General features: G+C 44.2%; 1 protein-coding gene across 1 annotated transcript in view; it reads right to left on the bottom strand.

Moving 5' to 3' along the window:
- The window catches only part of LOC115130742 (phospholipid-transporting ATPase ABCA1-like), a 42,460-nt gene that overhangs the window by 3,130 nt on the left and 11,800 nt on the right, over positions 1-27,530 (bottom strand). Inside the window, exons 6-33 of the mRNA XM_029662161.2 lie at positions 23,400-23,521; positions 18,110-18,307; positions 14,060-14,149; positions 10,632-10,875; positions 10,358-10,497; positions 10,139-10,255; positions 9,623-9,817; positions 8,966-9,171; positions 8,555-8,731; positions 8,214-8,436; positions 7,693-7,914; positions 6,062-6,266; positions 5,800-5,913; positions 5,474-5,648; positions 5,219-5,350; positions 4,786-5,063; positions 4,139-4,686; positions 3,965-4,016; positions 3,336-3,849; positions 2,884-3,168; positions 2,599-2,737; positions 2,248-2,492; positions 1,938-2,115; positions 1,545-1,805; positions 1,263-1,386; positions 850-1,163; positions 638-744; positions 264-540 (exon numbers count right to left, since the gene is read on the bottom strand). Of these exons, the coding sequence (XP_029518021.1) occupies positions 264-540; positions 638-744; positions 850-1,163; positions 1,263-1,386; positions 1,545-1,805; positions 1,938-2,115; positions 2,248-2,492; positions 2,599-2,737; positions 2,884-3,168; positions 3,336-3,849; positions 3,965-4,016; positions 4,139-4,686; positions 4,786-5,063; positions 5,219-5,350; positions 5,474-5,648; positions 5,800-5,913; positions 6,062-6,266; positions 7,693-7,914; positions 8,214-8,436; positions 8,555-8,731; positions 8,966-9,171; positions 9,623-9,817; positions 10,139-10,255; positions 10,358-10,497; positions 10,632-10,875; positions 14,060-14,149; positions 18,110-18,307; positions 23,400-23,521 (5,882 nt within the window). The remainder of the gene's footprint in view (positions 1-263; positions 541-637; positions 745-849; positions 1,164-1,262; positions 1,387-1,544; positions 1,806-1,937; positions 2,116-2,247; positions 2,493-2,598; positions 2,738-2,883; positions 3,169-3,335; positions 3,850-3,964; positions 4,017-4,138; positions 4,687-4,785; positions 5,064-5,218; positions 5,351-5,473; positions 5,649-5,799; positions 5,914-6,061; positions 6,267-7,692; positions 7,915-8,213; positions 8,437-8,554; positions 8,732-8,965; positions 9,172-9,622; positions 9,818-10,138; positions 10,256-10,357; positions 10,498-10,631; positions 10,876-14,059; positions 14,150-18,109; positions 18,308-23,399; positions 23,522-27,530) is intronic.

The raw sequence follows: 27,530 nt of genomic DNA on the forward strand, positions 1-27,530 counted from the left end.
ATAAGCCTATGATTTTCCAGGAACCATTTGAGAGCACTGGTGTGCCAGTGGGAGAGTTTTAATCTAACCCTCATTACACAACCATCGCTGCTGCAATCCCCACCGGGAGAACAATGAAACACCAGTTATCTGATTTAGAGGAGGTTCCTTTGTTGATATGTCACATCAAGGTCACCTCCAAGCTGATGCAACCAGTCTGATCCCCTTGTGTTGGTGGTTACAGTTTATGTAGGTCTGTGTGTGTGTTGGGACATAGTACGTACCAGGAACACGACGGGTGGTCCTCCTATTAGGGCCATGGCCGTGGAGAGTTTCCTCATGTTTCCTCCGCTGTAGCTTCCTGCCGCCTTGTCCACATACTTTACTAGGCCCAGCTTACGGATGCCCCATTCAGCAACCTCACACACTTCCTTCTCGGGCACTCCACGCAGGACTGCGTAGAACTCCAGGTGCTCTCTGCCTGTCAGCAGTTCGTTGATGGCGTCAAACTGGGGACAGTAGCCCATGTTCTGGTGCACTTCGTCTATCTCCCGCAGTATACTACCAAAGCAAAAAAAGTAAGTCTCACATTTAGACTACTGAAGCTCTCCACTGTAATACCTAGTATGAGCTCTCTGGTACAAAATGGCTGACTTACCTTTTTCCAGCCAGGAAAGCTTCTCCACTGGTGACCATGGAGTCTCCTGTCAGCATTTTGAATGTGGTGGTCTTTCCAGCTCCGTTCACACCCAGGAGGCCAAAGCACTGAGAGAAAGAGAAAGGAAACAGAGGAAATATACCTAAGGAGATTGAAAGAGATTGCATGTCATTGCATCGTGTATTTACTTGTTTTAAATAATCGAATCTTACCTCTCCAGGAGGGATGCCCACACACAGGCGGTCTACAACTGGCTTTTGCTTCCTCTTGTAGACCTTGGTGAGCTGTCGGAGCTCCAGGATGTCTCCGTGTCCCAGTCCGTTGACGATCCTCTGCCTCTCTCTGGCCACGTCCTCGTCCTCCTCGCCCACCGGAGGGAGCTTGGTGTGCAGGTTAATGGGCTTGATGCAGAAGCGGTACTGGAAAAGGACGGTGATGATGAAGAAGACCACTCCTTCCACGGCCATGGCAAACAGGTTCTTGCCCACCATGTCCCATTCCAGAGGGGATCGGAAGCGGTTCTCACCTGTGAACAGCAGGAGGAGTGGGTTTAGAGAAATGTTCAAGAGACACCTATGCGCTGAATTACATAGAAAAATGGCTCATGGGGAAATGCAGTTCTTACCAAATCTCTCCAGAGCGTCGGCCATGGCCTGGTTCTTCACCATGTCGATGAGACCTCGGCCAAGACAGAAGTGAGGGAAGATCAGCAAAACGTTCTTCAGGATGTTGTTAATACCCCCAATTTCCTGAAGAGGAAGAATATTTAACCCTTAATGTCACCAGATAAGTGGAACATTAACAAAATATTGTGTTAATTCTCTGTTGTCTAAAAAAAAAATGAAATGGCTTCCTTAGGCAAGGATGAGCACACCACATTATGCAGCCAATGTGTGGTGTCCCTTACGTTGTCTCCGAAGAGTTCCATGACGAAGGTGGAGATGCTGCCGTTGATGCCGATGAGGATGTTGACGGAGGTCAGCACCACGTAGGCCGTGCTGGGGATCTTAAAGAAGAAGGATGCCGGGTACATCAGGGGAGTGATAGACCAGCCATAGAGGAGCAGCAGCAGGGCCAGCACTGGCAGGTTGGTGGACGACACATAGGCCTTTTGTTGGAAGCAGACGAAGATGATGATGACGAGCGTTGCCGGGACGATGTAGTTACACTGCAAGACAAACGAGATGACAAGGTTAGCAATCAATCAAACAAATTCTGTTCATGTAGCGCTTTACACTAGTAGAAAACAGCTGCTAAATGCTCAGAAGAAATTCTCAAAATGGCGGTTAGGAGTTCTCACCATATCCCAGATGAAGTTGGCCGTCCAGTAAAGCAGGGGCTGCACGCCGCTGATGAACTGCATGTGCTTGGCCTTGCTCACTCTCTCCTGGATGAGGAAGACTACGAAGCTGGCTGGGACGAAGGACATGGCAAAGATCACGCAGATGGACACCAGGACGTCCACTGAGGTGGTCATCCTACAGAGAGGGGGTAGTTGGATGTTAAGGAGAGTACACTGTGCTTGGTACACTTTACAAACTCTACATTCTACTAGGTCAATTACTTTAATGATGTCATTGTTCCAAGATGTCTGTGGCGTGGGTACTTACAGTGCCACCTGGGACAGCTGCTCCTTGGTGAGGTTGAGCGGGTGGTTGAAGGCGCGGATGCCAAACTTGCTGGGGTCCTTGCCAGGGGGCAGGTTGGAGCGCAGGATGCCGTTGTTCATCACGTTGAGGAAGGCTCCCATGCTGTGCCATCCCTTGTTGTTGAACCAAATCTTGACATTGTTCTTGGTGTCCAGACCATTGATGAAGCTAGACAAGCTCTCCAGGAATCGGTCTGCGGCTGCACCCTGAAGATATATAATAACAATGGTTTAGATTGGTGAAAGTGATGTTGTGTTCAGTGGCAGAAACGGAGTTATAGTGAATGTGGAAATGAATGAATGGAAGTCTCACCTTCTCCAATTCAAAAATCTTCCTCACTCGAGCGATGGCGTCGTCAATTTCGTCAGCTGCGGGGAGGACGTTGGTGCTCCTGGCACCCAATGAGAAGCCACCGTACCTAAATTCATTTACCCAGATTTTGTTCTTCAAACTGTGATAAGAAAAAAAGAAGCATAATTATTTAATGGCAATTTGGGCTAGACAGGTATACAAAGACAATTGTATAACTCAATCATTGTACATACTACATCATACCACTGTTATAAAAGATATGCAATATATATATGAAGGTGATACCTTTTCCCAATGATCTCTGCATAGGTCTTCACCAGATAGTCAGAGATGTTTCTGTTGGTCAGATTTTGCAGGGTGTCTGTCTCACTGATCTTCATCTGAGGGGGTGGCAGTCCTCCGGCTCCAGCAGGACACTCAGGGAGCATTTTCTTGCGGCCGTCACAGCTGCAGGCGCATGCGGGGGACGGCTCCTCCATGGTCCAGTTACCTGTGCGGAAGAGTTCCAGAAGGGTCTCTGGGACCTCCGGTATGGACCAGTCTTCGTCACCCATCGTACAGGGAGTGTCACTGAGAGAGGAGGGAGAGAGAGAGATTGAGAGTCATTATCTCCTAAAGAACATTGAAAATATGTGCCTTATCATACACCTATCTGTCATATTTATTTCCTCAAAGACGGGAGAAATTGTACAAATGGAAATAACCATTTTGTTAGACCCTGGCATATTGAGACTCACGGTATGGGCTGTCCTTCCATGCAGCGCGTTCCAAACCCAGGTCCTTCGGTGAGGGCACTCAATAACCGTTGTGTGCTAGCGTCTTCAGGGGCGTCATCGCTGATGAAGAGGGACTGTTCTTCGTACATCCATGGCTGCAGCTCCAGGCTGGGGTACTTTCCGAAAGGTGGGACGATGAGACTGAAGACCAGGGCAATGCACACAAACACAGCAGGGAGTACAATCTGAGCAAAGAAACCTTTTCTGGAGCGTTGAGCGTACAGAAACCTCTTCCAAATCAAGGCCACAAACTGCTGCCTCTTCAGACTCCATCCCGTCACCTTGTAGGAGCCTTTACCGTCCGATCCGCTCAAGAAGTCTGTCTCTCTGGATTCTGGGTCTGCGTCCGAGTCGTTATGTTCATTGTTGTCGTCATCAATCTGGGGTCTAAGGCAGCTCTGGTGGTCTCCACCGAAGGCATTTCCTCCACCAAAGGCATGATTTCTACGACGTCTGCGCAGGGGGAGTGTACCGTCTAGGCAAAAACACATACAAAATAACAACAATTAACAGATGCTGACATGTTCGAGAACCATTCAAGACTTAATAATCAGAGTCATACCCACAGGCGATTTCTAAAGGGTTCTTACCTGAGGGAACTTCAGTGTCAACTCCGTTGTCCTCTGCCACTTTCAGGAAAATCTATGAGGAGATAGAAAAGACAGATATCAAACACTATTCCCCAATGCAATGCAAAGCACTTTGAGCATCTAGAAACGAGATATCCATCCCGTTATCCATTTAATAATCTATTGTAGTTGTACCTCTTCCAGGGTGGTGTCGGAGACGCCATAGCTGGATATGCCCAGGTCAGGGAGGTGATTGTCCATGTCCTTGAAGAGCTCCACGAAGGCTCCGTCCTTGGCGGCGCCGTAGGGTAGGACGTAGATGAGCTCGTGGCCAAGGTTTTCCACCATGCGGGCGGCCGGGACGTGCTTGAAGATCAGGCTGGAGATCAGGGAGACGTCGGGGGGCACGAAGGCACTTTCACAGATGGAAGCTGCCTGAGCAGTTTCTATGGTAGCTACTTCGCTCTCGTGTTCGCTGCCAAGGCCTGCGTCAGAGCTGCTCTCAGAGGGACAATCCTCCTCCTTCTTAGTTAAGGAGACGGTACTGGAGGAGTTGCGGCAGGAGCTGAGGAAAGGTTCTGGGCCCTTCTTGACCAGGGTGAGGTAGTAGCCTGTACCCAGCTGGTTCTTCAGGAAGAGGGAGGAGCCCACGCAGCACAGCTTGCCGTGGGAGATGATGGCAATGCGGTCGCCCAAGATGTCCGCCTCGTCCATGTGGTGGGTGGAGAGGATGATGGTACGACCTGGAGAGGAGAAGGGAAAACAGTGAGTTATCACACAGGACTCCCCCCAGTAGTTTGTTATGCATTGCTGCTAAAAAGAGGTAAGGAGTTAGTGGTTACCTAGACGATATTGGAGCAAGAGGTCCCAGATGCCCCTGCGGGCGTAGGGGTCGACCCCGGCAGTGGGCTCGTCCAGAATCACAACCTTTGACCCCCCGACAAAGGCCAGAGCCACAGAGAGCTTCCTCTGCATCCCTCCGGACAGTGTGCTGGTCCTGGAAGTGCGTTTGTGCGGCAGGCCAGTATCTATCAGGATCTGTTCGATCTCAGACTTCACCTGTTCCTCAGATAGACCCTTCAGGCGAGCATAGAACCAGATGTGCTCCTCGACGGTCAGCCTGGTCAAACCCAAAAACAAACACGTTAGACTTCATATAACAACTGCTCATAACAAACCAATGTAACTATTGACATAAAGATTTCCTGTTTTTGGTCATTATAATGAACTTTCTGTTAAAACTGGTTGCTAATATGATGGACTGGGAACACTTACATGCTGAAGAGAACGTTGTGCTGTGGACAAACGCCCAGACTCTGTCGAATAGCACTCAGCTCCGATCGGATGTCTTTTCCCATGATGTAAGCAGTGCCAGAGGTAGGCGGAAACAGTCCCGTTAGAATCGACCTGACAAATACAAAGATGTCAATACCAGATGAACTCCTTTTAAAATGTATAAATGTAACTTTCAACTAAATTTGTATGGGCTATTGTTCACAGATGGCACCAGTTGTATGTCATTGCTCTTACATAGTGGTGGTTTTCCCTGCTCCGTTGTGGCCCAAGAAAGAGGTGATCTGTCCTTCATAGAAGCCCAGAGTCAGCCCATCCACAGCCAGTTTCTTCCCGTGCCGGTACACCTTGACTAGGTTCTCTATGAAGACACCAGTTTTCAGGTGGGCTGGCTCTTCCTCTATACAGACAGCTGAAGACACAACACAACATAATGTAATTCAAATGGGGTACAATGACCATCACATTTTCTTTTGCTTGAATAAACACACAACTGCTCAAATTAATTTGCCCACCATGTGGATAATCAGTTGTTCTGCATCGGAGTTAAATCGGGGTCTTACCTTCACAGCTCCTTCTCTTGTTCTGACTGAAGTCAGTCTTCCTGTTTTCCCCTTCTCCAAACCAGTAGGACTTGGAGAAGAGGAAATACCAGGGCCTGGGAATACCATACTGACCTGACGGAGACCACAAAAAACACATACATTCAGACAATGCAAACAACTAAACAATACAATACAATGCAAGTGGCTTCAACATAAGCCTAACAAAATGGTACCCTAACAGATCCATTACAGTGTAATAGTTCAGCTCATGGACACCTACCAGGGAAGACGGACTCGATGTACCAGGTCATCACCATGTAGAGGAAGGAGTCGAAGTACATCATGATGATGGCGGTGGTCAGGCTGAAGTCGTCCTCCTCCATGGGGCTATTGAACAGGTTGTTCCACTGGATGCCGATGCCCTGCTCTTCGAACAGGGCAAAGTACTCACAGCCAAAGCCAAAGGCCACTGGGGACAGCAGGCTCTGTAGAGAAGGAGAGATGTTAATACACTACATGACCAAAATTATGTGGACACCTGCTTGTCAAATATCTCATTCCCACAATCATGGGCATTAATATGGAGTTGGTCCCTCCTTTGCTGCTATAACAGCCTTCACTCTTCTGGGAAGGCCTTCCACTAGATGTCGGAACATTGCTGCGGGGACTTGCTTCCATTCAGCCAGAAAAGCATTAGTGAGGTCGGGCTCTGATGTTGGGTGATTAGGCCTGGCTCACAGTCGTCGTTCCAATTCATCCCCAAGGCGTTCGATGGGGTTGAGGTCAGGGCTCTGTGTAGGCCAGTCAAGTTCTTCCACACCGATCTCAACAAACCATTTCTGTATGGACCTCGCTTTGTGCACAGGGGCATTGTCATAGTGAAACAAGAAAGGGCCTTCCCCAAACTGTTGCCACAAAGGTGGAAGCACAGAATCATCTAGAATATCATTGTATGCTGAAGCATTAAGATTTTTGTTCACTGGAACTAAGGGGCCTAGCCCGAATCATGAAAAATAGCCCCAGACCATTATTCCTCCTCCACCAAACTATACAGTTGGCACTGTACATTGGGGCAGGTAGCGTTCTCATGGCATCCACCAAACCCAGATTCGCCCGTCGGATTGCCAGATGGTGGAGCGTGATTCATTACTCCAGAGAACACGTTTTCACTGCTCCAGTGTCCAGTGGCGGCAAGCTTTACACCACTTGGTATTGCACATGGTGATCTTAGGCTTGTGTGCGCCTGCTCGGCCATGGAAACCCATTTCCTGAAGCTCTCAATGAACTGTTCTTGTGCTGACGTTGCTTCCAGAGGCAGTTTGGAACTCGTGGTGAATGTTGCGACAGAGTACAGATGATTTTCACAGTCCCATTCTGTGAGCTTGTATGGCCTAACATTTCGCGGTTGAGCCATTGATGCTCTTAGACATTTCCACTTCACAATAACAGCACTTACAGTTGACTGGGCAGCCCAAGCAGGGCAGAAATGTGACAAACTGTGCCACATTGAAAGTGACTGAGTTATTCAGTAAGGCCATTCTACTGCCAATGTTTGTCTATGGAGATTGCATGGCTGTGTGCTCAAATTTTATACACCTGTCAGCAACATGTGTGGCTGAAAGAGCCAAATCTACTCATTTGAAGGGGTGGCCACATACTTTTGTACATATAGTGTATCATATACAACAACAATGCCAATAAGATGATGAGCCTGAGGAGGTAACCAGCAGCAGAAAAAACAATGATGTGACAAAAGAGTTACATTACAAACACATTTGAAAGAAAAAGCTGCCCTGTTTGTAGTGGCACTACACTTAATAACTTAATGAAAGTGGCTCCTCTTATAAAATGTCACATGTGGACAACCAACATCAACTCAAAATGTCTAGTACATATAAAAGCATGACTCACAGCGACTATTTTGGCCCCAAAGCCCACATAGTCCTGCCAGGCCACACAGAGGACGTAGGGCAGGTAGAGGGTGAAGTAGATGATGCCCCCGCATGCCGCCGCCAAGTTGGCACGGGCAAACATTGTGCTGATGAGGAAGCACTGCATGATGGTTACCACGGCAAAAGAACCCAGGAACAGGAAGATGACGCCGGGGTCACTGTAGGGCAGCAGGTTCCCCATCTGATTAGAGGAGAGAGAGGGAGGATTCTCATTGGTAAATAGAGAGGAAGTCAATTAACATCAGAAAACAAAAAAAAACATTCTCACATCAACATAAAATATTAAGACAAGTTATTGTCACGATACCAATATCACTGAAATACTGATATCACTGAAATACTGATATCACTGAAATACCAATATCACTGAAATACCAATATCACTGAAATACCAATATCACTGAAATACTGATATCACTGAAATATTGTGATGCGAAAAAGGATCATTGTCATCCTAAATCCTGGGATACAGTGCAATACCTTGAGCAGCACAACCAGCAGGCCGGCAGAAATTAGCAGGGGGATGAGGCTGCTGATGAACCAGCTGAACCACAGGATGCCGTTGTCCAATCCCATGATCCTCATGGTCTCCTTGAGCCTTGCCTCCTTCTCGTACACCACGCTCTTGATGATGATGGCCACAGAGTACATCCAGGCCAGGGTCATGAAGAGGGGCATGGAGCGACTCATCACCCGCAGGAAGCTGGAGGACAGAGGTCATAGGTCAAAGGAGGAAATGGAAGCCATTTTAAAGCCTTGCAGTTATTCACCTGGGATCTGTGTTGAGTGGCTAAGGTCAAATCCTGCTCGGTGTGACTCACATGTCGTCCACGTAGCAGGGGTAGGGCATCTGTTGGATATAGACTCCCGTCTTCTCCTTGACGCCAGTTACTGCTGTGATGATGCTATGCTCGATGATGTCCTGGAGGTAAGAGAAGCCACCCCAGATGTAGCGCAGGTCCTCAAATGGGTCAGCACGAGGACCAGGGTCCCAATATCTGTAAAGAGAGAAAAGAAGCAACGCATAAACCCCCCTTCCTGTAAACCTCTTACAAATTCATTCCCTCCCAAGGAGCAAGGTTCACAACAAATTCAAATTTGACCAAAAAGCTGAAAGTGATCCCCCTTCACAAAAAAATAAAGTGAGTGTTCAAAATGACCCCAATGACACAGGCATAAAACACTGTCCAATACATCTAGTAGATAGATTGGGGCGCTTTGAATCAACATACCCGTCTTTGATCTTGTTGGTGCGCTCCACGTTATCGATGTCCATGCGGATCTTGTAGTTGACGTTGGCCGGCAGTTCAGAGCTGTTGGCCTCAATATCTGGAAACACAATCCCCGCCCAGAACTTCCTATCGTCCAGGAGCGCCATGGATTTGTTGACCATCCTTTCCTCATTGGCCACGGGCTCCATCTTATCCAGGTTTACACACTGTAAACAAACAAAACACATTTGTTAAAGGCCTATCCTCATCTGGTCTTGGCCAGGACTAGCAGATCTATTCACATGCTGGAAGGGGGGGGGGCTTTAAATGGAATGTTCATCAGGTTCCTGGCTAACTTGGTCCAGCTGTGTTTTTCTTTGCCATTTCCCATTATACAGTGGAAGAGGTTGGGGCAAAGTAAAATGGCTGCAATTGACTACTGTTTCCACAAAGAGAGGGCAATGACTTGAATGAAAACTCTCAGGCCCAAAGCACCTTGATGTGTTTCACTTGTTGTTTTAACGCCCGCAATTATGTAATTGGTATGTATTGCAGAAGGTGCTGAATGGGGACATTACCAGAAAGAGAACAAAATTGAACTGAGGCTAAGAAAGGGGCCAAGTGACTGTGTGTGTGTGCGTGAGCGACACATAGAGAGACAATGAAAGAGAGCGAGACCTCCATGAAGTGGGATATGCTCATGATGGCCTGGTCCGTCTCGTTGAAGACTTCCCTCCAGGTGACGGCTGTACCGTGGGGATGCGTGTCCTGCGAATGTTTGGTCAGGAAGTTGGAGACGTCCTCCACAGTCCACTCTGAGCCCGCCAGTTTGGAGGTGAAGAAGCTGCCAGTGCCATTGTTCTTCAATAGGGTCTGGGAGAGAGGAAGGAAGAGCAGGAGAGTGACTGTGAGGGGACTTTGTGGTACCGTCCCGCATCTCTCCACAGGATGCCAGTGTTGACCATCTGAAAGGGCTGCTTCCCATCATGTATTTTGTTGTATTGCTACTTCCTCTGTTACTGTGTCCTGTCATGGGTGTTGTCTCTGACTTATTATTACAGATGCCATTCTACAAGCCAAAAGCATTTCAAAACTGAAAAGAAAATATTGTATAAGGTATTCTACAATGGTGCTCTACAAGGATAACATAAGTAATGTTGGCTGTAGTAGAGACACCAGATTAGTCAGACATACCCTTACTAGGTCCATGTGTTCGCTGCTCTCCATGAAGGTCCAGACCTTGGGCTTAATTTCCTCCCACATGCCCCCCAGCTCTCTGAGGACCCCCAGCTCCTGGAATGTTCTGTTCACCTGAAGGAGAGGGCAAGATTGGGACTGTTGGTGTTCTGCTAAAACTACTACTGGGACCAGTGATGTACTGTAACTAAGAGGTATAGTATAACTTATACACACCTCGTGGATGATCTTCTGTGTGGCTGGGGTGTCGGGGGTGTACAGGATCTTGCCCATGAGCAGAGGCTTCAGGGCCTGCCAGATCATCCTGGACACGGGGCTGGACTCCATGTTCCTCATCATAGCATTACAGTATGGAGCTGGAGGGGGTCACAGAAGGAACAATGACGTCAGGTCCAGACAAGAATGTCACAACTAGCAAAGAAATCGGTTCCCCGCTAAAAAAAAATGGAATATCACTGAAATACATTAACATAAAGGAGAAGTTGCCTACTGGATGTGTTGTCGTAGGCAGAGATTGGCTCCTCCCCGTTGGTTGTGTTGTGGTTGCCGAACAGAGCCTTGTAGTTGTTGTCCTCGTACCAGTTGAGGGACTTGATCTTTAGTCCGCCACCCTCGGGATGGCCACAGACGATGCGCGACACAGCCTGGTACATGTGGCTGGGGGAGGATGTGGCGTTCTCCTTGAGGAAGATGATCTCGTTACGCAGGTCTCTCCAACTCTTCATGCTGGCCAGCTATTTGGGACACAAATGAGTGCGATGTTAGCAAATGGGGTCAGGGGGTCATCTTGTAGGATGCAAATGGGAATGTGACCTGGACTTGGAGCAATTCATTGTGATTCAAGACCAGCTTGTTGACATGGTGAAATGAATACATATTGTTATAAGGCAACTTGTAAATGTGTTGTAATGACTGTGTGTTAGTCTTCGCCTTATACCTAGTACCTCAGCACAGCCATGCTAAAACCACAGTAATACACGCCCCTTGTGTGTTAATGCCTTATTGTTCATTATTATTATTATTTCTTTTTAACGCTATTATGGTATTTTACTACCTTGGTTTTTTATTTATTTCGCCGTTATTTAATTAAGCAGGTAGGCAAGTTGAGAACAAGTTCTCATTTACAATTGCGACCTGGCCAAGATAAAGCAAAGCAGTTCGACACATACAACAACACAGAGTTACACATGGAGTAAAACAAACATACAATCAATAATACAGTAGAAACAAGTCTATATACGATGTGAGCAAATGAGGTGAGTGAAAAAAGGCCATGGTGGCAAAGTAAATACAATATAGCAAGTAAAACACTGGAATGGTAGATTTGCAGTGGAATAATGTGCAAAGTAGAAATACAAATAATGGGGTTGGTAATAATGGTTCCTTGGCTGACCAGCGCATTTTTACAACAGCCTGATTTTGCTACCTTGCATTTCTGGTCAAAAATGTATCTTCATACCGAATTATAAAAAGGCGAGACTCAGAGTAGACTAGGAGCAGACTTAGCATTAAAAACACAACAACAGACCTCACAAGAAGCCTGTAAAGCGTGTGTGCTAACTGTCCTAATGCCTTGTAATGCACAACGCCTAGTAACAACATTCACACAATACAGTGCTAACAAATGTGTCCTGTTATGTCTGCACAGAAAAGCTAGAACTTTTGTGGCAGAATTGCCATTCTATGTTTGACCTCTTCTCTCTCACTATCTATTTCTATCCTTCTTTTTCTTCGCTCTCTAAAGCTGGTTTCCTCACCCAGCATGGGAAAACAAAGAAAGTCAGGAGTGAGAAGAAAATAAGTGCCAAAGGGAAAAGGTTACTCTCGGTCATTCATCACTGGGGAGGAGGAGGAGACGTGGTCCCGACTGTTGACTCTCCCAGAGCCTATTTGACAATGTGGATACATACATGCCAGTCAGGCCCTCCCATCTCCTCTCCTTCCCTCCTCTCCATATAGACGGACCTGACTCAGCACAGCCACGACAGCAAGAAGGCAGTCACATGGTTCCAATCGAGCCAAGGTGGCGCACCTGGAACAGAGTGTGTGTGTGTGTGTGTGTGTGTGTGTGTGTGTGTGTGAGAGAGACACGGAGGAAACAGCTGTACACACTGAACTCTCACACAATAAGTCATAACCACACAACAGGAGCTCTGGACCCCTGAGTTGTTTCTAGGGCGTTGGTTGGGGTCGAGTGGCCATACCACTACATAACTCCAGGGTAATGTGCCAAACCAAGTAATATTTAGTGACTTAGAGTTTCTTGACATCTTCAGATACATTGCTGGGGTTAGAGGGCAACAACGAACAACAAAGTGTGTCTATGAAGCGCTGGGGTTGTTTTAGTAACTCCTAAAGACTGTACACTATACTGTAGTTAAGGGCCTTCATAAACACCACATAGCAGTTCTACATAGCTCAAATCTCATTTTATTGGTCACGTACACATATTTTGCAGATGTTATCACGGGTGTAGCGAAATGTTTATGACATGGGTATGCAGCTGCAACATACCATGTGTTTGCGGACATAAGAATCTATGTATACTTCTAGGGGGTTATCCTTATTGTTGTAAGCAGAGTAATCAACAGAGCACTGACTGGTTGAGAAAACAGACACAACACTTGGGTAGTCAGGCCCGCCATTGAGCCAGTCTTATAACCTCCTGTTTGTTGTCATAGGGGCATGCATTCACCTTGTCAGCTAAAGTTAACTCCTTTGCGTAAATGCGGACTTGCCCGCTAACTTGTTTAGAAACCCTTCTCTCTTTGTTCAGCTGTTCCCAGTCATCTATCTCCTGAGGAAATCTAGGCTCAGAGACACTTGATACCAATACAGTTACTGCCAAGTTACTTACAAGGCCGTTTTCTATTGCTGTGGAGGACAGTATAACTGACAAAGCAAGAAAATAGCAAGAACACAACGAGAAGAGATATTCGCAATATAAGAGATATCCTCAACATATGTGTCAGGCCTACAGTACTTGACTTCATTGAAAGAGGTGAATGCCTCCTTCCTCTTCTGTTCTCATGTCTTTCACAGGAGGAAACTGTGATTATCATCACATTAGAACATTGGCCAACAGTTGTCCTCGACATTAAGCTGTTGCTCAAACGTCTAGGGACCAACTGCCTCTCCAATTGACTTTCTAGCTACATGTATTAGCAATCCAAACAAATTGGGTCAGGTTATCAGGCAACAAACAAATACTGCAGGGAGTTGAGGGGGACAGCACAATGCCACGTGCTGTTTTTAAGCCAACCTCTCCTCCTGTATGCTGTGAAACTTCAAATAAGACTAGATGAAAGGTTGGGGTGGGGTGAGAAATATGTGGTGGCCATTTTGTAATGATGGGGAGAAAAAAACTGCTGTACACTGAGTGTACAAAACTTTAGGAACACCTTCCTAATTTTGAGTTGCACCCCATTCTTGATACACACAGGAAACTGAGTGAAAAACCCAGCAGCATTGCAGTTCTTGACACAAACCGGTGCACCTGGCACCTAATACCATACACTTAAAAATTGTGTCTTGCCCATTCGCCCTCTGAGCGGCCCACATACACAATCCATATCTCAATTGTCTCAAGGCTTAAAAATCCTTATTTAACCTGTTTCCTCCCCTTCATCTACTCTGATTGAAGCGGATTTAACAAGTGACATCAATAAGGAATCATAGCTTGGAAAGCAGGTGTTCCTAATGTTTTGTTCACTCAGTGTACATCTAAGGGCCTTTTCTGTCTGTGGTCCAGCCAACAGCAAACTGTTGATCTTAGGCAGGAGTGTTCGTTAAGACAGTGATAAAAAGAAACATGGTTATAAACAAGAAATGTACTGGGCCAATCATAACGGGGGAGGGGGGGCAACAGAAAACCTTTTCATCATGTAATAAACTGCAGTGATGACAGTGATTGTCTACCTCCAAGGCCAGGGAGCCCAGGCTCTCCAGGAGTTTGTCTGTAGCCTTGGCCACCTGCTGGACGGCTTCAGGGTCAGTCCTCACATCTTTCTGTGGAGGGAAGAAGTGTCAATTCACACACACATAGAAAAGAAGAACAGTGACTGTTGTTTTCAACTTTGAATTATTACACTCATATAGCAGTCAATACAGACTGAAAACTCTTGTTTTTCTTAAAACTGCATTGTTGGTTAAGGACTTGTAAGTAAGCATTTCACAGTAAGGTCTACCTACACCTGTTGTATTCGGCGCATGTGACAAATAACATTTGATATCTATACAATAATATGAAAGTAACAACAATAACATAAGAGTAAACATTTTTTTATCAATAATGTCCTGCAGTTTAAAAGCATTTTTAATATGCAATGAGCAGAAATATTACATTTAAAAATATATATATATATTTTTTAAACTTTATTTATTAGTGACCCATTCAGTTAGGGATTGGTGACCCATTAGTTAGACTTTGGTTTGTTTTGACTGTGGGTGTTCCTGCCTGTCACTGCGATTCGGTCAGTGGGGTAGCCAGTCTCTGAATTTACATTTTAGGAGGCTGACAGCGAGGTCAGTGCAGTCTTTCATGATACCGGGGTAAGGACAGGGTCTGAAGTGCCTCAGTATAACTGGAGTATCCTCCTAGGATGGTGCGGCACGCTCTTTTCTGAATAGTCTCCAGGTCATCAGGATAAGCCTGGGTCAGTGAGCTGTTCCAAGCAGAAGCAGCATACTCCAGGGTGTGGCATGTGTAGCTGGTGTAAATGCTCACCAGTTCATCCTGTGGCACATGGAACCTTTTAAAGCGGTTGGAGGATACAACATTTTCTGTTGCTCTTGGTTACCATAGTAACAACCTGCTCACCCCATTGTAAGTCCTTCTGTAACTTTACCTCTAAAATCTTCACACCATCACACACTTTGAAATCCTGACCCTCGATCCGGAGAGAGCATGGGACAGGTGGATTTCTTGTGAAGGTCACCGTGCACTTGGCAGGGTTCAGTAACATTTTGCTTGCATGAACCCACGTGTCCAAGTTGTTCAGGGCTGTTGTGGTGTGCTGATGTTTCCTATTGTCCACGTGTTGACCAGATATATTGTCAACATATTTCCACCTGCTGTCGACATCCAGGGCTGCACTGTCTATGACCGGAAGGAAGATGAGAGGTCCCAGAAGAGTTCCCGTTGGCTCCTACCAGTCTGAGAGGCTGTCTTGGAAGTGTACCTGTTGTTTGCGGATGGGCATAAAACTGCAGAGCCATGTTGTGAGGGCAGGTCGCGTTCAATGGGGATGGTGTGGTCGATTTTGTCAAAGGCCTTGGAGAAGTCAGTGGTGATTAGGGCTGTTACTTCGACCGTATTACCGCCACACTAGCTGTCACGTGGTGACTGCAGTCAAATTCCAGATGATCATTTAGTCACGGTAACTAGGCTTCTCCAAAACTGGGCTCTGATGCTGCTGATGGTCATTAGTAGCCTACCAAACTTGCTAACTGCCAGTCGCTAATGGCCTGGTACTCCGTGATCTATTGTCCCGCTAATCACTCTGACATCAATGTAAATGCTATCGAAAATCACATCAAACACTTCACGAGGGCCCATGAGCTCATGTTGCGCAACATTTCTATAGGCTATGAAATTGCTTGAGAAAACTGAGTTCTGATGGCCTTTATTAAAAAGAGGATCCCATCAGATTTCTATAGGCTAGGCCTACTATATTTATTTATCAGCTTTCCTAATATTAAGCACATTGCTTTGCTTTACAACAGGAGTAGCCTACCTGGCAAGAAAGAGACCCCTTTTCCGACAGGTGCATGATAATGGTCCAGTCTAAATCAAAACTAATTCCACACATATATTATTTAGTATATGTAAAGACAACATTAAATTAAGAATAGTCTGATGAGTGACAATATTATCCCTTGTGGACGATATATTATCAATTGTGAATGATGCCCAGCGTGTGCTGCTATGTTTACGGCTAAATTCTGAAGCACATGAATCTGCTTTAGAACCTGGCAGACATAGGAGATGCCTGCAGTTTCAAGTTTGGGGAAGCAAATTGTCACCATAAAAATGCACTTTCATAATAAAGCATTCCATGCATCTTCACATTTGCAGATACTGTAGGCCTAAATAGTGAATATGCGCAGTTAGGATATTGCCAATCAGATAGGCTATACTGTTGTTCCTTCGATTAGGCAGAGATTTTTGATAACTAAACGAAAGATTAGTCTTTTCATCGTCTTCTATTTACAACAATAACCATTTGCTTTCCAAACTATGTATTCCTGCGTTTGTATTTTGAAATATTTGCGATATGCCTGGCTTGGCCTCTCTACCTTCCACAGAAGTCGCAACTCAACAATAATCTGCCCAAAATGTGCCTTTCCACAATTGAAAAGCTACATGATCCTCTGGCCAAATCATGCTTTAGTAACCTATTTTGTATAATTGTATTTATTTCTGTAGAGACAGTAGTAGGCTAATTAGACTATATAATTGTGTTAATTTAATTCAGTTTACTTTAGGAAAAGCTTAGCTGGCGATGCTTGCATATTAAAAATGTATCCTCAAAACATTTAGTCTAACGTTTGTTTCACAACTAAAGTTGCATAAATAACTCTAAATTAAGCATATTCGAGGACCGTTTGGGGAAAATAGCCTTTCTATTTTATTCAGTTATGTTCAATTTTATACTTCATATTATAAAATGAAATTAAATAATGGCACGGAATTCTAAGCAAATCTTGTCTGCTAAATTAACTAGTGTAGCCCACAGACATATGGCATAGCCAGATCAAGGCCTAACATAAGGACAACTCAGAATATGCTACTCTGTTCTTCTGAAATAGACTACATTTTCATCATATATATTGTTTTAGACCTGTCTAAAATAAATAATGGATTTATTGTGATAATGTAGCCTATATTAAATATATTTATTTAACTTCTTAAAATGTAGATGTTTCAAAGGTCTGCATCAGTGGCTTATCGGCTAAGCGTGGAAGCAAGGAGATGCTAAACGTGTTTATGTTAATTGACAGTTAATTACTGGTTGCTGGTTTCAATACCCAAGCCGGCAAGGTGAAAGATCTGTCAATGTGCCCTTGAGCAAGGCACTTAACCCTAATTTGCTCCAGGGGCGCCAAACTACTATGGCTGACCCTGTAAAACAACACATTTCACTGCAACTTTCCAGACTGAGACAATAAAAACATAATATTTCGATTTAATAGCACCCTATATGCCCTAAGGTCTTGTTTATCATGTCTTGTTCCCTAAAGGCTACAAAAAGAAGAACCAAAAGAGGGACACAAACACACTGTTTCTTGTATAAAACTATCATCAGAATAAGGAAACTGACCCTTGGTGGCATGTCAGAATGGGGACAGGGGTCAGAGAAGAACATGTTGCCCTTGACTCCTTAATGTTTATCATTGTGGGCAGTCAAACTGTACCTGACTGACAAGGTGATACAATCTGCAGCACTTTTATAGATAGAAATCACACTAACTTCTCTGTCTGGTTTCTAGGAACCTTGTTTTCCATCTATAAACGTTACAAAATATGCCGTTGACGTGCAATTTCTGCCTTTTTGAATTCAATTCATGATCTAATCTCTGGGCAAAATGACCATATTGCAAGGATGTTAATGATATAATTCCCTGACACTGGTGCTAAAGGTGTGGAATTGGAAGTGACCTTTATAAAACTAGGATTCAGAGAGAAGTGATACTAATAAATGACTACCATTTTAAGATTGAGGGGCCAAAATCCTCTCTTTGATGGCAGTTAGTTTTGAAACATATCACCAGGCTACAACTAGAGGTAGGTCGACAGGGACAAGCAACAACATGCCTCCATCTACACTTATCACTTTCTTTCTGATCTTCTGCTTTCCCCCCCCTACACTTTGTTTCTCGACACTGTGCATGTCAGTGATTAAGTCACCTGGATTTGGTCTTTAATGGAGAAAAACAATAATGTGCCTAGTGCCCATTTGTTCTTACCCGTATGGGTTTGAGGAAGTCCAGGTTGTGGAGGAAGTGGCTTTCTGCCTGGTTGAGCCAGGAGCCTGGGGACACGCAGAGCATCTTCTGGACCAGACTGGACACCTTGCTGTCTGTGATGGTCACAAAGTCCTCTACTCTGGTGCCGTTGCTGCTGCACAAGTCCCTCAGGTGGACACCAAAGCCTTTGACCAGCACCTGGAGATGGAGAAAGGTCAGTGTGTAATGTAGCAATGACCCAGTATTTATTTAGAGTCGAGAAGTTACATTACTAGTCCAGAGGGGTATCCCTGCTTCATCACATTAATAGCTAGCATTTCATAACGAGTAGACATGGTGACAGCGGACACACTTGTTTAATGCCTCTTGACAATTCAAAACTCTGTGATGTAGCCGCTATTTACTATTTTACACATGGGGTTGCTATATATTACTTTTACTCATTTTAAAAGAGAATTACCGACATGTATAAAAATCCAGGCAATTATAAGTAAAATCCAATCTTACTTTATCAAAGGACAGTTCATAATACGTTATAAATACCAGGCCTGGCTTTTTAGATGTATCATGTTGTTCTGTTATTTCTAATAGTTGTCGTATATTATCTCCAATGTAACATCCATGTAAAAAACCTCTGATCAGGATGAACAATACTGGTAAAACCTCTTTAATTCTGAGTGCTATGCATTTCGCTAGTACTGACTGACGAATAGACTGATGAGTTTCAGAAGAAAGTTCTTTGTTTCTGGCCATTTTGATCCTGTAATCAAACCCACAAATGCTGATGCTCCAGATACTCAACTAATCTAAAGGCCAGTTTTATTGCTTCTTTAATAAGCACAATAGTTTTCAGCTGTGCTAACATAATTGCAAAAGGTTTTTTTAATGATCAATTAGCCTTTCAAAATGATAAACTTGGATTAGCTAACACAATGTGCCATTGGAACACAGGACTGATGGTTGCTGATAATGGGCCTCTGTACGCCTATGTAGATATTCCATAAAAAATTATCATCAAAAATAGTTTTTTAGAAATGTTAGCAAATGTATTAAAAATAAAAAACAGATACCTTATTTACATAAGTATTCAGACCCTTTGCTATGAGACTCGAAATTGAGCTTAGGTGCATCCTGTTTCCATTTATCATCCTGGAGATGTTTCTACAACTTGATAGGAGTCCACATGTGGTAAATTCAATTGATTGGACATGATTTGGAAAGGCACACACCTGTCTATATAAATAAGGTCCCAAAGTTGACAGTGCGTGTCAGAGTAAAAACCAAGCCCTGAGGTCAAAGGAATTTTCTGTAGAGCTCCGAGACAGGATTGTGTTGAGGCACAGATCTGGGGAAGGGTACCAAAACATTTCTTCAGAATTGAACATCCTCATGAACACAATGGCCTCCATCATTCTTAAATGGAAGAACCACCAAGACTCTTCCTAGAGCTGGCCGCCTGGACAAACAGAGCAATCGGGGGAGAAGGGCCTTGGTCAGGGAGGTGACCAGGTCACTCTGACAGAGCTCCAGAGTTCCTCTGTGGATATGGGAGAACCTTCCAGAAGGACAACCATCTCTGTAGCACTCCACCTATCACGCCTTTATGGTAGAGCGGCCAAATGGAAGCCACTTGTCAGTTAAAAGGCACATGACAGCCCGCTTGGAGTTTGCCAAAAGGCACCTAAAGGACTCTCAGACCATGAGAAACAAGATTCTCCAAATATCCACTATTTCTAATGTGTCCATAATATTTGTGATTTCCTTAATTAAGTGATGATAGTTTGTAGAGTGATTTCCTTTACGGTCCAATGAGGTACTTAACACTGTGTTATAGTCTCCTACCATAATGATTTGATCGTTTGTTGCCTGTAATTTAAATAGATTGGTATATTTTTTTTTTTTAAATGTATGGATCATCCTGATTTGGACCATATAGATTAATGACCCATATCGGTTTTTCATTCACTTTCACGTACAAAAGGATCCACCTTCCTCGCAGATCATTCCTGACTATTTGCAAGTTCAGATTAACATTTTTTGTTCATTAATATCACACCTTTTGAGGTCTTTTGTCCATGACAGAAAATTATTTCACTACCCCATTCCTTTTTCCAAGCAACTTCATCAAAGGATATAGAGTGAGTTTCCTGTCAACAGTATATGTTATATTCCTTTTCTTTCAGTCACGTAAAGACTGATCTTTGTTTATAATCTGCTAAACCATTACAATTATAACTGGCTATACCCAATACCATATCTATATACTATTCTCAGTCTAAATTGACCATAATTAGTGCCTATAAAGTTACTGCCACAAGTTACTGTATTATGACAGTCAAAATTAGAGATTTCAAATGACTGATGTTTAGAATTCAAGAAACAGGTTCTAGCAATATTTGTTTTATTCCCTTGCCTGTTTGTCTGTACGCCAATGCCACAGATGTTAGAACATGTAGTCAAGATATTATGTGTGTAGTAAATGTGAGTAGGTTGATGTGTGTGATAATGGATGTGATTTAGTGAGTGTGTATGATGTCTGGATAAGAGTAAGACTATAATGTATGATGTCCAAATAAACAATAACCCAGACAAGTTGTATGGTTGAGTGTCTATGTGTGTAACATGAAGTGAGTATCGCCTTAATATTCAGAATGATAATTGTAATCCCATAATCGCATCACCATCATAGTTGCATTATATATACATTTAACATAATTTCCATAGAAAAACACATCCCAGAATTTCCATAGCAATTGACGTTTCACATGATTATGAAAGAGACCTTGCGTTGCTCTAGAGACGGCTTCACTACAGTACAAATGTATTCCGTACAATGTTATTATTCCCCAACTTCCCTGTTCTGATATATTTCCATTGCTTGTTGTTAACATAGATAAACATGTAGACAAAGACAAACAATAAACATTACATTATAGAAAACTCGGCAAGACGGAGCTGCTCTTCCTCCCGGGGAAGGACTGCCCGTTCCATGATCTCGCCATCACGGTTGACAACTCCATTGTGTCCTCCTCCCAGAGCGCTAAGAACCTTGGCGTGATCCTGGACAACACCCTGTCGTTCTCAACTAACATCAAGGCGGTGGCCCGTTCCTGTAGGTTCATGCTCTACAACATCCGCAGAGTACGACCCTGCCTCACACAGGAAGCGGCGCAGGTCCTAATCCAGGCACTTGTCATCTCCCGTCTGGATTACTGCAACTCGCTGTTGGCTGGGCTCCCTGCCTGTGCCATTAAACCCCTACAACTCATCCAGAACGCCGCAGCCCGTCTGGTGTTCAACCTTCCCAAGTTCTCTCACGTCACCCCGCTCCTCCGCTCCCTCCACTGGCTTCCAGTTGAAGCTCGCATCCGCTACAAGACCATGGTGCTTGCCTACGGAGCTGTGAGGGGAACGGCACCTCAGTACCACCAGGCTCTGATCAGGCCCTACACCCAAACAAGGGCACTGCGTTCATCCACCTCTGGCCTGCTCGCCTCCCTACCACTGAGGAAGTACAGTTCCCGCTCAGCCCAGTCAAAACTGTTCGCTGCTCTGGCCCCCCAATGGTGGAACAAACTCCCTCACGACGCCAGGACAGCGGAGTCAATCACCACCTTCCGGAGACACCTGAAACCCCACCTCTTTAAGGAATACCTAGGATAGGATAAAGTAATCCCTCTCACCCCCCTTAAAAGATTTAGATGCACTACTGTTCCACTGGATGTCATAAGGTGAATGCACCAATTTGTAAGTCGCTCTGGATAAGAGCGTCTGCTAAATGACTTAAATGTAAAATGTAAGAAAAGTTCTCAACAATAGAGAGAAGGGAGAGAGGGGGAGGAGAGAAAGAGAGAACGAGAAAGATCAAGTGTGTGTGTGTATGTGTCCGTATGTGTAAGCGAGCGTGTAATTGAGTGCGTGTGTGCTCATGTCAACTTCATAGTGTTCAGATATTTTTACAGTCACTCTCATTTTTCTTCGTAACATGGTATAAGAGCGTCTGCTAAATGACTTAAATGTAAATGTAAATGTATTATGGAGCTGTCTCGGAAGAGCTGTCCGTCTTTAAAGAGTTTGTCCACAATGAGAAAGGCCTGCTTACCCCTCTCACTATGTTGCCTCTGTACAGGATACAGACTCTTGCGACGTTTGTTTATGTCCCGGGGAAATTGGTAAATGAGACCTTTCGTTGGTAGTGTTCAAATTTTGCGTCGACAGTTCGGGGACCCTTAGTCTTGTCACTCCGAGCTCCAAGTCTGTGCATTCGGTGGAAAGCCACCTTGTTTATAGTCTCTACAGGAAGTTTCAAGGCGGATTGCAGTGAAGTTTATGTCACTGAAATAAAGACACTACTGACCTGCTCTGTATTAGCTGCTACCTGCAACAAATGGACAACATGGGACCTGATCTGCTGAGAGGCTAAGAGGGAAATAATGGACACATGGGACCTGATCTGCTGAGGGGCTAAGAGGGAAATAATGGACAACATGGGACCTGATCTGCTGGGAGGCTAGGAGGGAAATAATGGACAACATGGGACCTGATCTGCTGGGAGGTTAGGAGGGAAATAATGGACAACATGGGACCTGATCTGCTGAGGGGCTAGGAGGGAAATAATGGACAACATGGGACCTGATCTGCTGAGAGGCTAAGAGGGAAATAATGGACAACATGGGACCTGATCTGCTGAGGGGCTAAGAGGGAAATAATGGACAACATGGGACCTGATCTGCTGGGAGGCTAGGAGGGAAATAATGGACAACATGGGACCTGATCTGCTGGGAGGTTAGGAGGGAAATAATGGACAACATGGGACCTGATCTGCTGGGAGGCTAGGAGGGAAATAATGGACAACATGGGACCTGATCTGCTGAGGGGCTAAGAGGGAAATAATGGACAACATGGGACCTGATCTGCTGAGGGGCTAAGAGGGAAATAATGGACAACATGGGACCTGATCTGCTGGGAGGTTAGGAGGGAAATAATGGACAACATGGGACCTGATCTGCTGAGGGGCTAAGAGGGAAATAATGGGCCATGGGCATGTTGAAGAACTACTACACTGCTTTTCATGGTGTCCAGGATGTGGTGAACTGATCCTAGTAATATGCCTCATAATATTCCTCATGGGGTGGCAGGTTCAAATCCCAGAGCCAAATAGGTGAAAAATCTGTTGAGCAAGGTACCTAGCCCTAATTGCTCCTGTAAATTGATCTGAATAAGAGCATCTGCTAAATGACTCAAATGTATATGTCATAGAACTTTGGGAAGGTGGTATTTTTCCTCTTACCTTTTCCAAGTTCACGTCGGCCTCAATGATCTGGCGCACGGCGTGTTCCGAGAAGGAAGCGTTTCGCAGAAGGAAAGTGGACAGGGTCTCATTGTCGTGGAGGAAATCCTTCAGCTTGAATCCTGTGGGAAACAAACACAACAGCGTGTTAAAACCAGCTCTCTCCTATACCCTGACATTACTAGATGTGTGTGTACGGAATTGTCTTATTTTAGTAGACTTATTTAGCAAATGTTGGTTGTTCCTTCTGCCAAATCATACTATTTTCCATAATCGTGGGTACTGCATTAGCTTTCAACCTCATTAAATGTTGTCATGGAGCATGTGCTTGCTTGCTAGTTACTCAGGTGACCAACTGGAAAACGCTTGGCGCAGGAGTTTAGGATTATTTGGATACGTTTTTTTGTTGTCTTTTAAAGTTCAAAAGGATGTTTGGAAATGAATAAAACATCCCAGAAAAGGTTGGGTCTATATCAGAGGTTGGAAAGAAGTGCCATAATACACCATTTCCATCATTATGTTATCTAAAATAATCAACCGTTGACATAGACCTGTGGAGAAGGAAGTGACACACTTCACACCTTCAATCACAGGGTAATTCCACGGTCACGGAATTACTCTGAGTCTCCGGTTTTTCACTTTAAAATGTATGCCAAACAAAAAACATTTTCAAAGCTTAACGAACCATACAACGCAACATATTCTGTGTAAATTGTTCAAAGTTGTCCTTGTGCATAGAGTTGTATGGTTTGTTAAACTTTTAAATCCATGGCTTGTGTTTGATATAGATTTATAAATTTTAGAGTCTCAGCGTTACTCCGTTACCATGGAATTGCCCCAAAGTAACGCTCCGTTAGCACATTCACACTGAAAAACACTGGATCATACACAAACTGTCTGCAAATTGTCTGCTAACTGCCCCTCCCGCCTCTCTCATTGGCTACTTCCCTCAACTCCTGGGCCCTTTCAAAGAACAAAAGCTGGAAGTGAGTCCAGTTACTAGTACTGGTAGCAGTGGGGGGTTAGGGGGACAAAAGGACAGTAGGTGGCAAATTCCTGGAACATTAGCTAGACGGCCGTTTGAAGACAGACTAGGTGAGGGGGTCAAATTGGGTCTCAGAAAATCTGGAGCCTTTGCAAAAGCTGACAGACTCCATTTTGTTTTACTGTCTAGAACCCCTGTAAATCATTAGAAACGATTGTCAAAAGGAGTTACAAATTAGCAACAAATTTTACGCCAATGAACCATGAACATGCGTTAGAATTTAGTGACAGACAATTGAATCAATATTTGTCCACTGGTTACAGTACATTAAGAATCCACCACGCCCCCCAAGGACACCTTTCAGCAAATCCACTTTGACAAATCCTTCAGTGTATTGACCGGCTTTGTGAATTCCTGTTTTGTCTCTGGAAGTAAGCCATTGGCTTGGTTTTTACATGACGGCCTGACAAAACATTGGTGGCCCTAGGTCTTGTTCATGCTCCTTTTGTTAATTGTGAGATTAATCAATCTAGATATTTTCCACATATCAAGTTAGAATCAAGCTGTAAAATGTGTGCTCTGAGAACACCAAAAAGATCAGACTTCCTGAAATACACTGGATCCAAAGCCATTTCAAAAGTCAATGCAAGATTATGCAAACCCACAAAATAATTGTTTTGAGAAATTGAGACCTAACTATCTACTCTTTTAGATAGATGTCTCCATTATAAATACCATTTACAGTGCCAAATTCAATCAGTGAACCCAAAAAGTAAGACGTCACTGCCAAAAATAAATGATATTCAGATAAAAAAATAAATAAAAAACATGACATGGAAAAATATAGTGAGGGCTTTGTGGAGAGCAGTCCGGTCAAAGCTCTGTTCACAAACTCAATGACAACCAGTAGCATAAAAAGAGGGAAACACACAATCCCTGGCAGAACCTTTCAAAGAGTCCACTTTGGTCATGCAAACACTTGCTGACATCAGATTTATTGTGGAATTTGCTTATTCAGCTTCAGATCTCTGTTAAAACTGTTCAACTATCTATCCTCCATTCTAACCACTTGACCCCAGTCGCACAAAGAAGCTGAAATGTTTACTGTACAAACTAACAACTAGATTCTAAGAACCCCCCTGGCCTCATCAGACAGGTTTTCAGAAAGGACTGATTAACGGATATCATCAACGTGGATCATCAGGAGTATCTTGATCAGACCCGTGGCTGTGCAAAAGTGCTTCATTGGCATATAGTCCATGCACTGTGAACTCAGGAGCCTGAACGTTATCAACAACCAATACTGAAGGGATGTTACATCATCACTATTCATACTTCCACATAACGTAGCAATAAACTTAGCCATGTTGGTATGAGTCACAATTAAAATATCCCCCAGCCCCATCAAACTACACTGGCTTGGTTTATCAATATCATGCTTAGACTAGTAAATAGGACAGACTGAAGCACAAACTGATTAGCAAAATCAAATAAATGAATGGGAGTGTTTTAAAACAGGTGGCCACCATCATGAAAGCCATGTCGTAAGAGAAAGACCTAGCATAACCGTTCATCTTTATTGCCACTCGCAAAGGCTCAAATCAGATATCACTGGATTACCTTCTTAATTAAAGTCCTACTCCAGTCTACTTTTCATCTCATATATCACATGATTTACTTAACAAAAGGCACATCTCAATAGGTGGTCCAGGTGTCCTCATGACATGGCACAACTAGGGGGGTGGGCATTTCCTCTTTTGGTCTCTATTGCGTGGTGAGGAGTAGTCGTCTACTGTGATTGGAAGCGACTTCACCATTCATTTTCTTGATTCAGGTTCACCCAAACATCGTTTTAAGCTTTGTTTTACTATTGACAGTTACAGTTGATTTCGGGATATTTATTCGCTCTCCTTAAATATTTGTCATCTGATGTATTCGTTTAAGTCTCTGAATTGTTTAATCAAACTTTTTTAAATCCCAGAAATGTTCCATATGTACAAAAAGCTTATTTCTCTCAAATTTTGTGCACAAATTTGTCTACATTCCTGCTAGTGAGCATTTCTCCTTTGCCAAGATAATCCATCCACCTGACAGGTGTGGCATATCAAGCAGCTGATATCGATTTGCTGAGGAGTATTTCTGTCTGTAATAAAGTCAATTTGTGGGAAAAAATGATTCTGATTGGCTGGGCTTGGCTTCCCAGTGGGTGGGCCTGTGGTGTCCAAGGCTGCACCCCTGCTCAGTCCTGTTAAATCCTCACGAGTGGCACAGCAGTCTAAGGCACTGCTTGAGGCGTCACTATAAACCTGGGTTCGATCCCAGGTTCTCACACAACCGACCGGGAGTCACATCGGGCAGTGCATAATTGGCCCAGCGTTGTCCGGTTTAGGGGCACCTGTAGACTGACTTCGGTTGTTAGTTGAACAGTGTTTCCTCCGACACATTGGTGCGGCTGGCTTCCGGGTTAAGTGGGTGGGTGTTAAGGAGCGCGGGTCATGTTTCAGAGGACACATGACTCTATCTTCGCCTCTCCTGAGCCTGTTGGGGAGTTGTAGCGATGAGACAAGATCATAGTTGAATATGAGGATTTATTATTTTTATTTTTTTATAAAATAAAATACACACATACCCTTAAGTGTGTGTACATTACTATATTTATACATGGGATATTGTTTTTCAAAAGTAAAAGCTCAAAAATATCTGGAGAATGTTTTTAACATCTGTTGTGCTCATTTGAGTGTTTTAGGAGTGCGCACCTACACTTCGGGGCTTAACGTATATACCTAATTATCCAGGACTCGGCGTATACCTAATTATCCAGGACTCAGCGTATACCTAATTATCCAGGTCTCAGCGTATACCTAATTATCCAGGACTCAGCGTATACCTAACTATCCAGGACTCAGCGTATACCTAACTATCCAGGTCTCAGCGTACACCTAATTATCCAGGTCTCAGCGTATACCTAATTATCCAGGACTCAGCGTATACCTAATTATCCAGGACTCAGCGTATACCTAATTATCCAGGACTCAGCGTATACCTAATTATCCAGGACTCAGCGTATACCTAACTATCCAGGTCTCAGCGTACACCTAATTATCCAGGACTCAGCGTATACCTAATTATCCAGGACTCAGCGTATA

This window comes from Oncorhynchus nerka, linkage group LG6, assembly GCF_034236695.1.
Source record: "Oncorhynchus nerka isolate Pitt River linkage group LG6, Oner_Uvic_2.0, whole genome shotgun sequence".
Taxonomy (NCBI): domain Eukaryota; kingdom Metazoa; phylum Chordata; class Actinopteri; order Salmoniformes; family Salmonidae; genus Oncorhynchus; species Oncorhynchus nerka.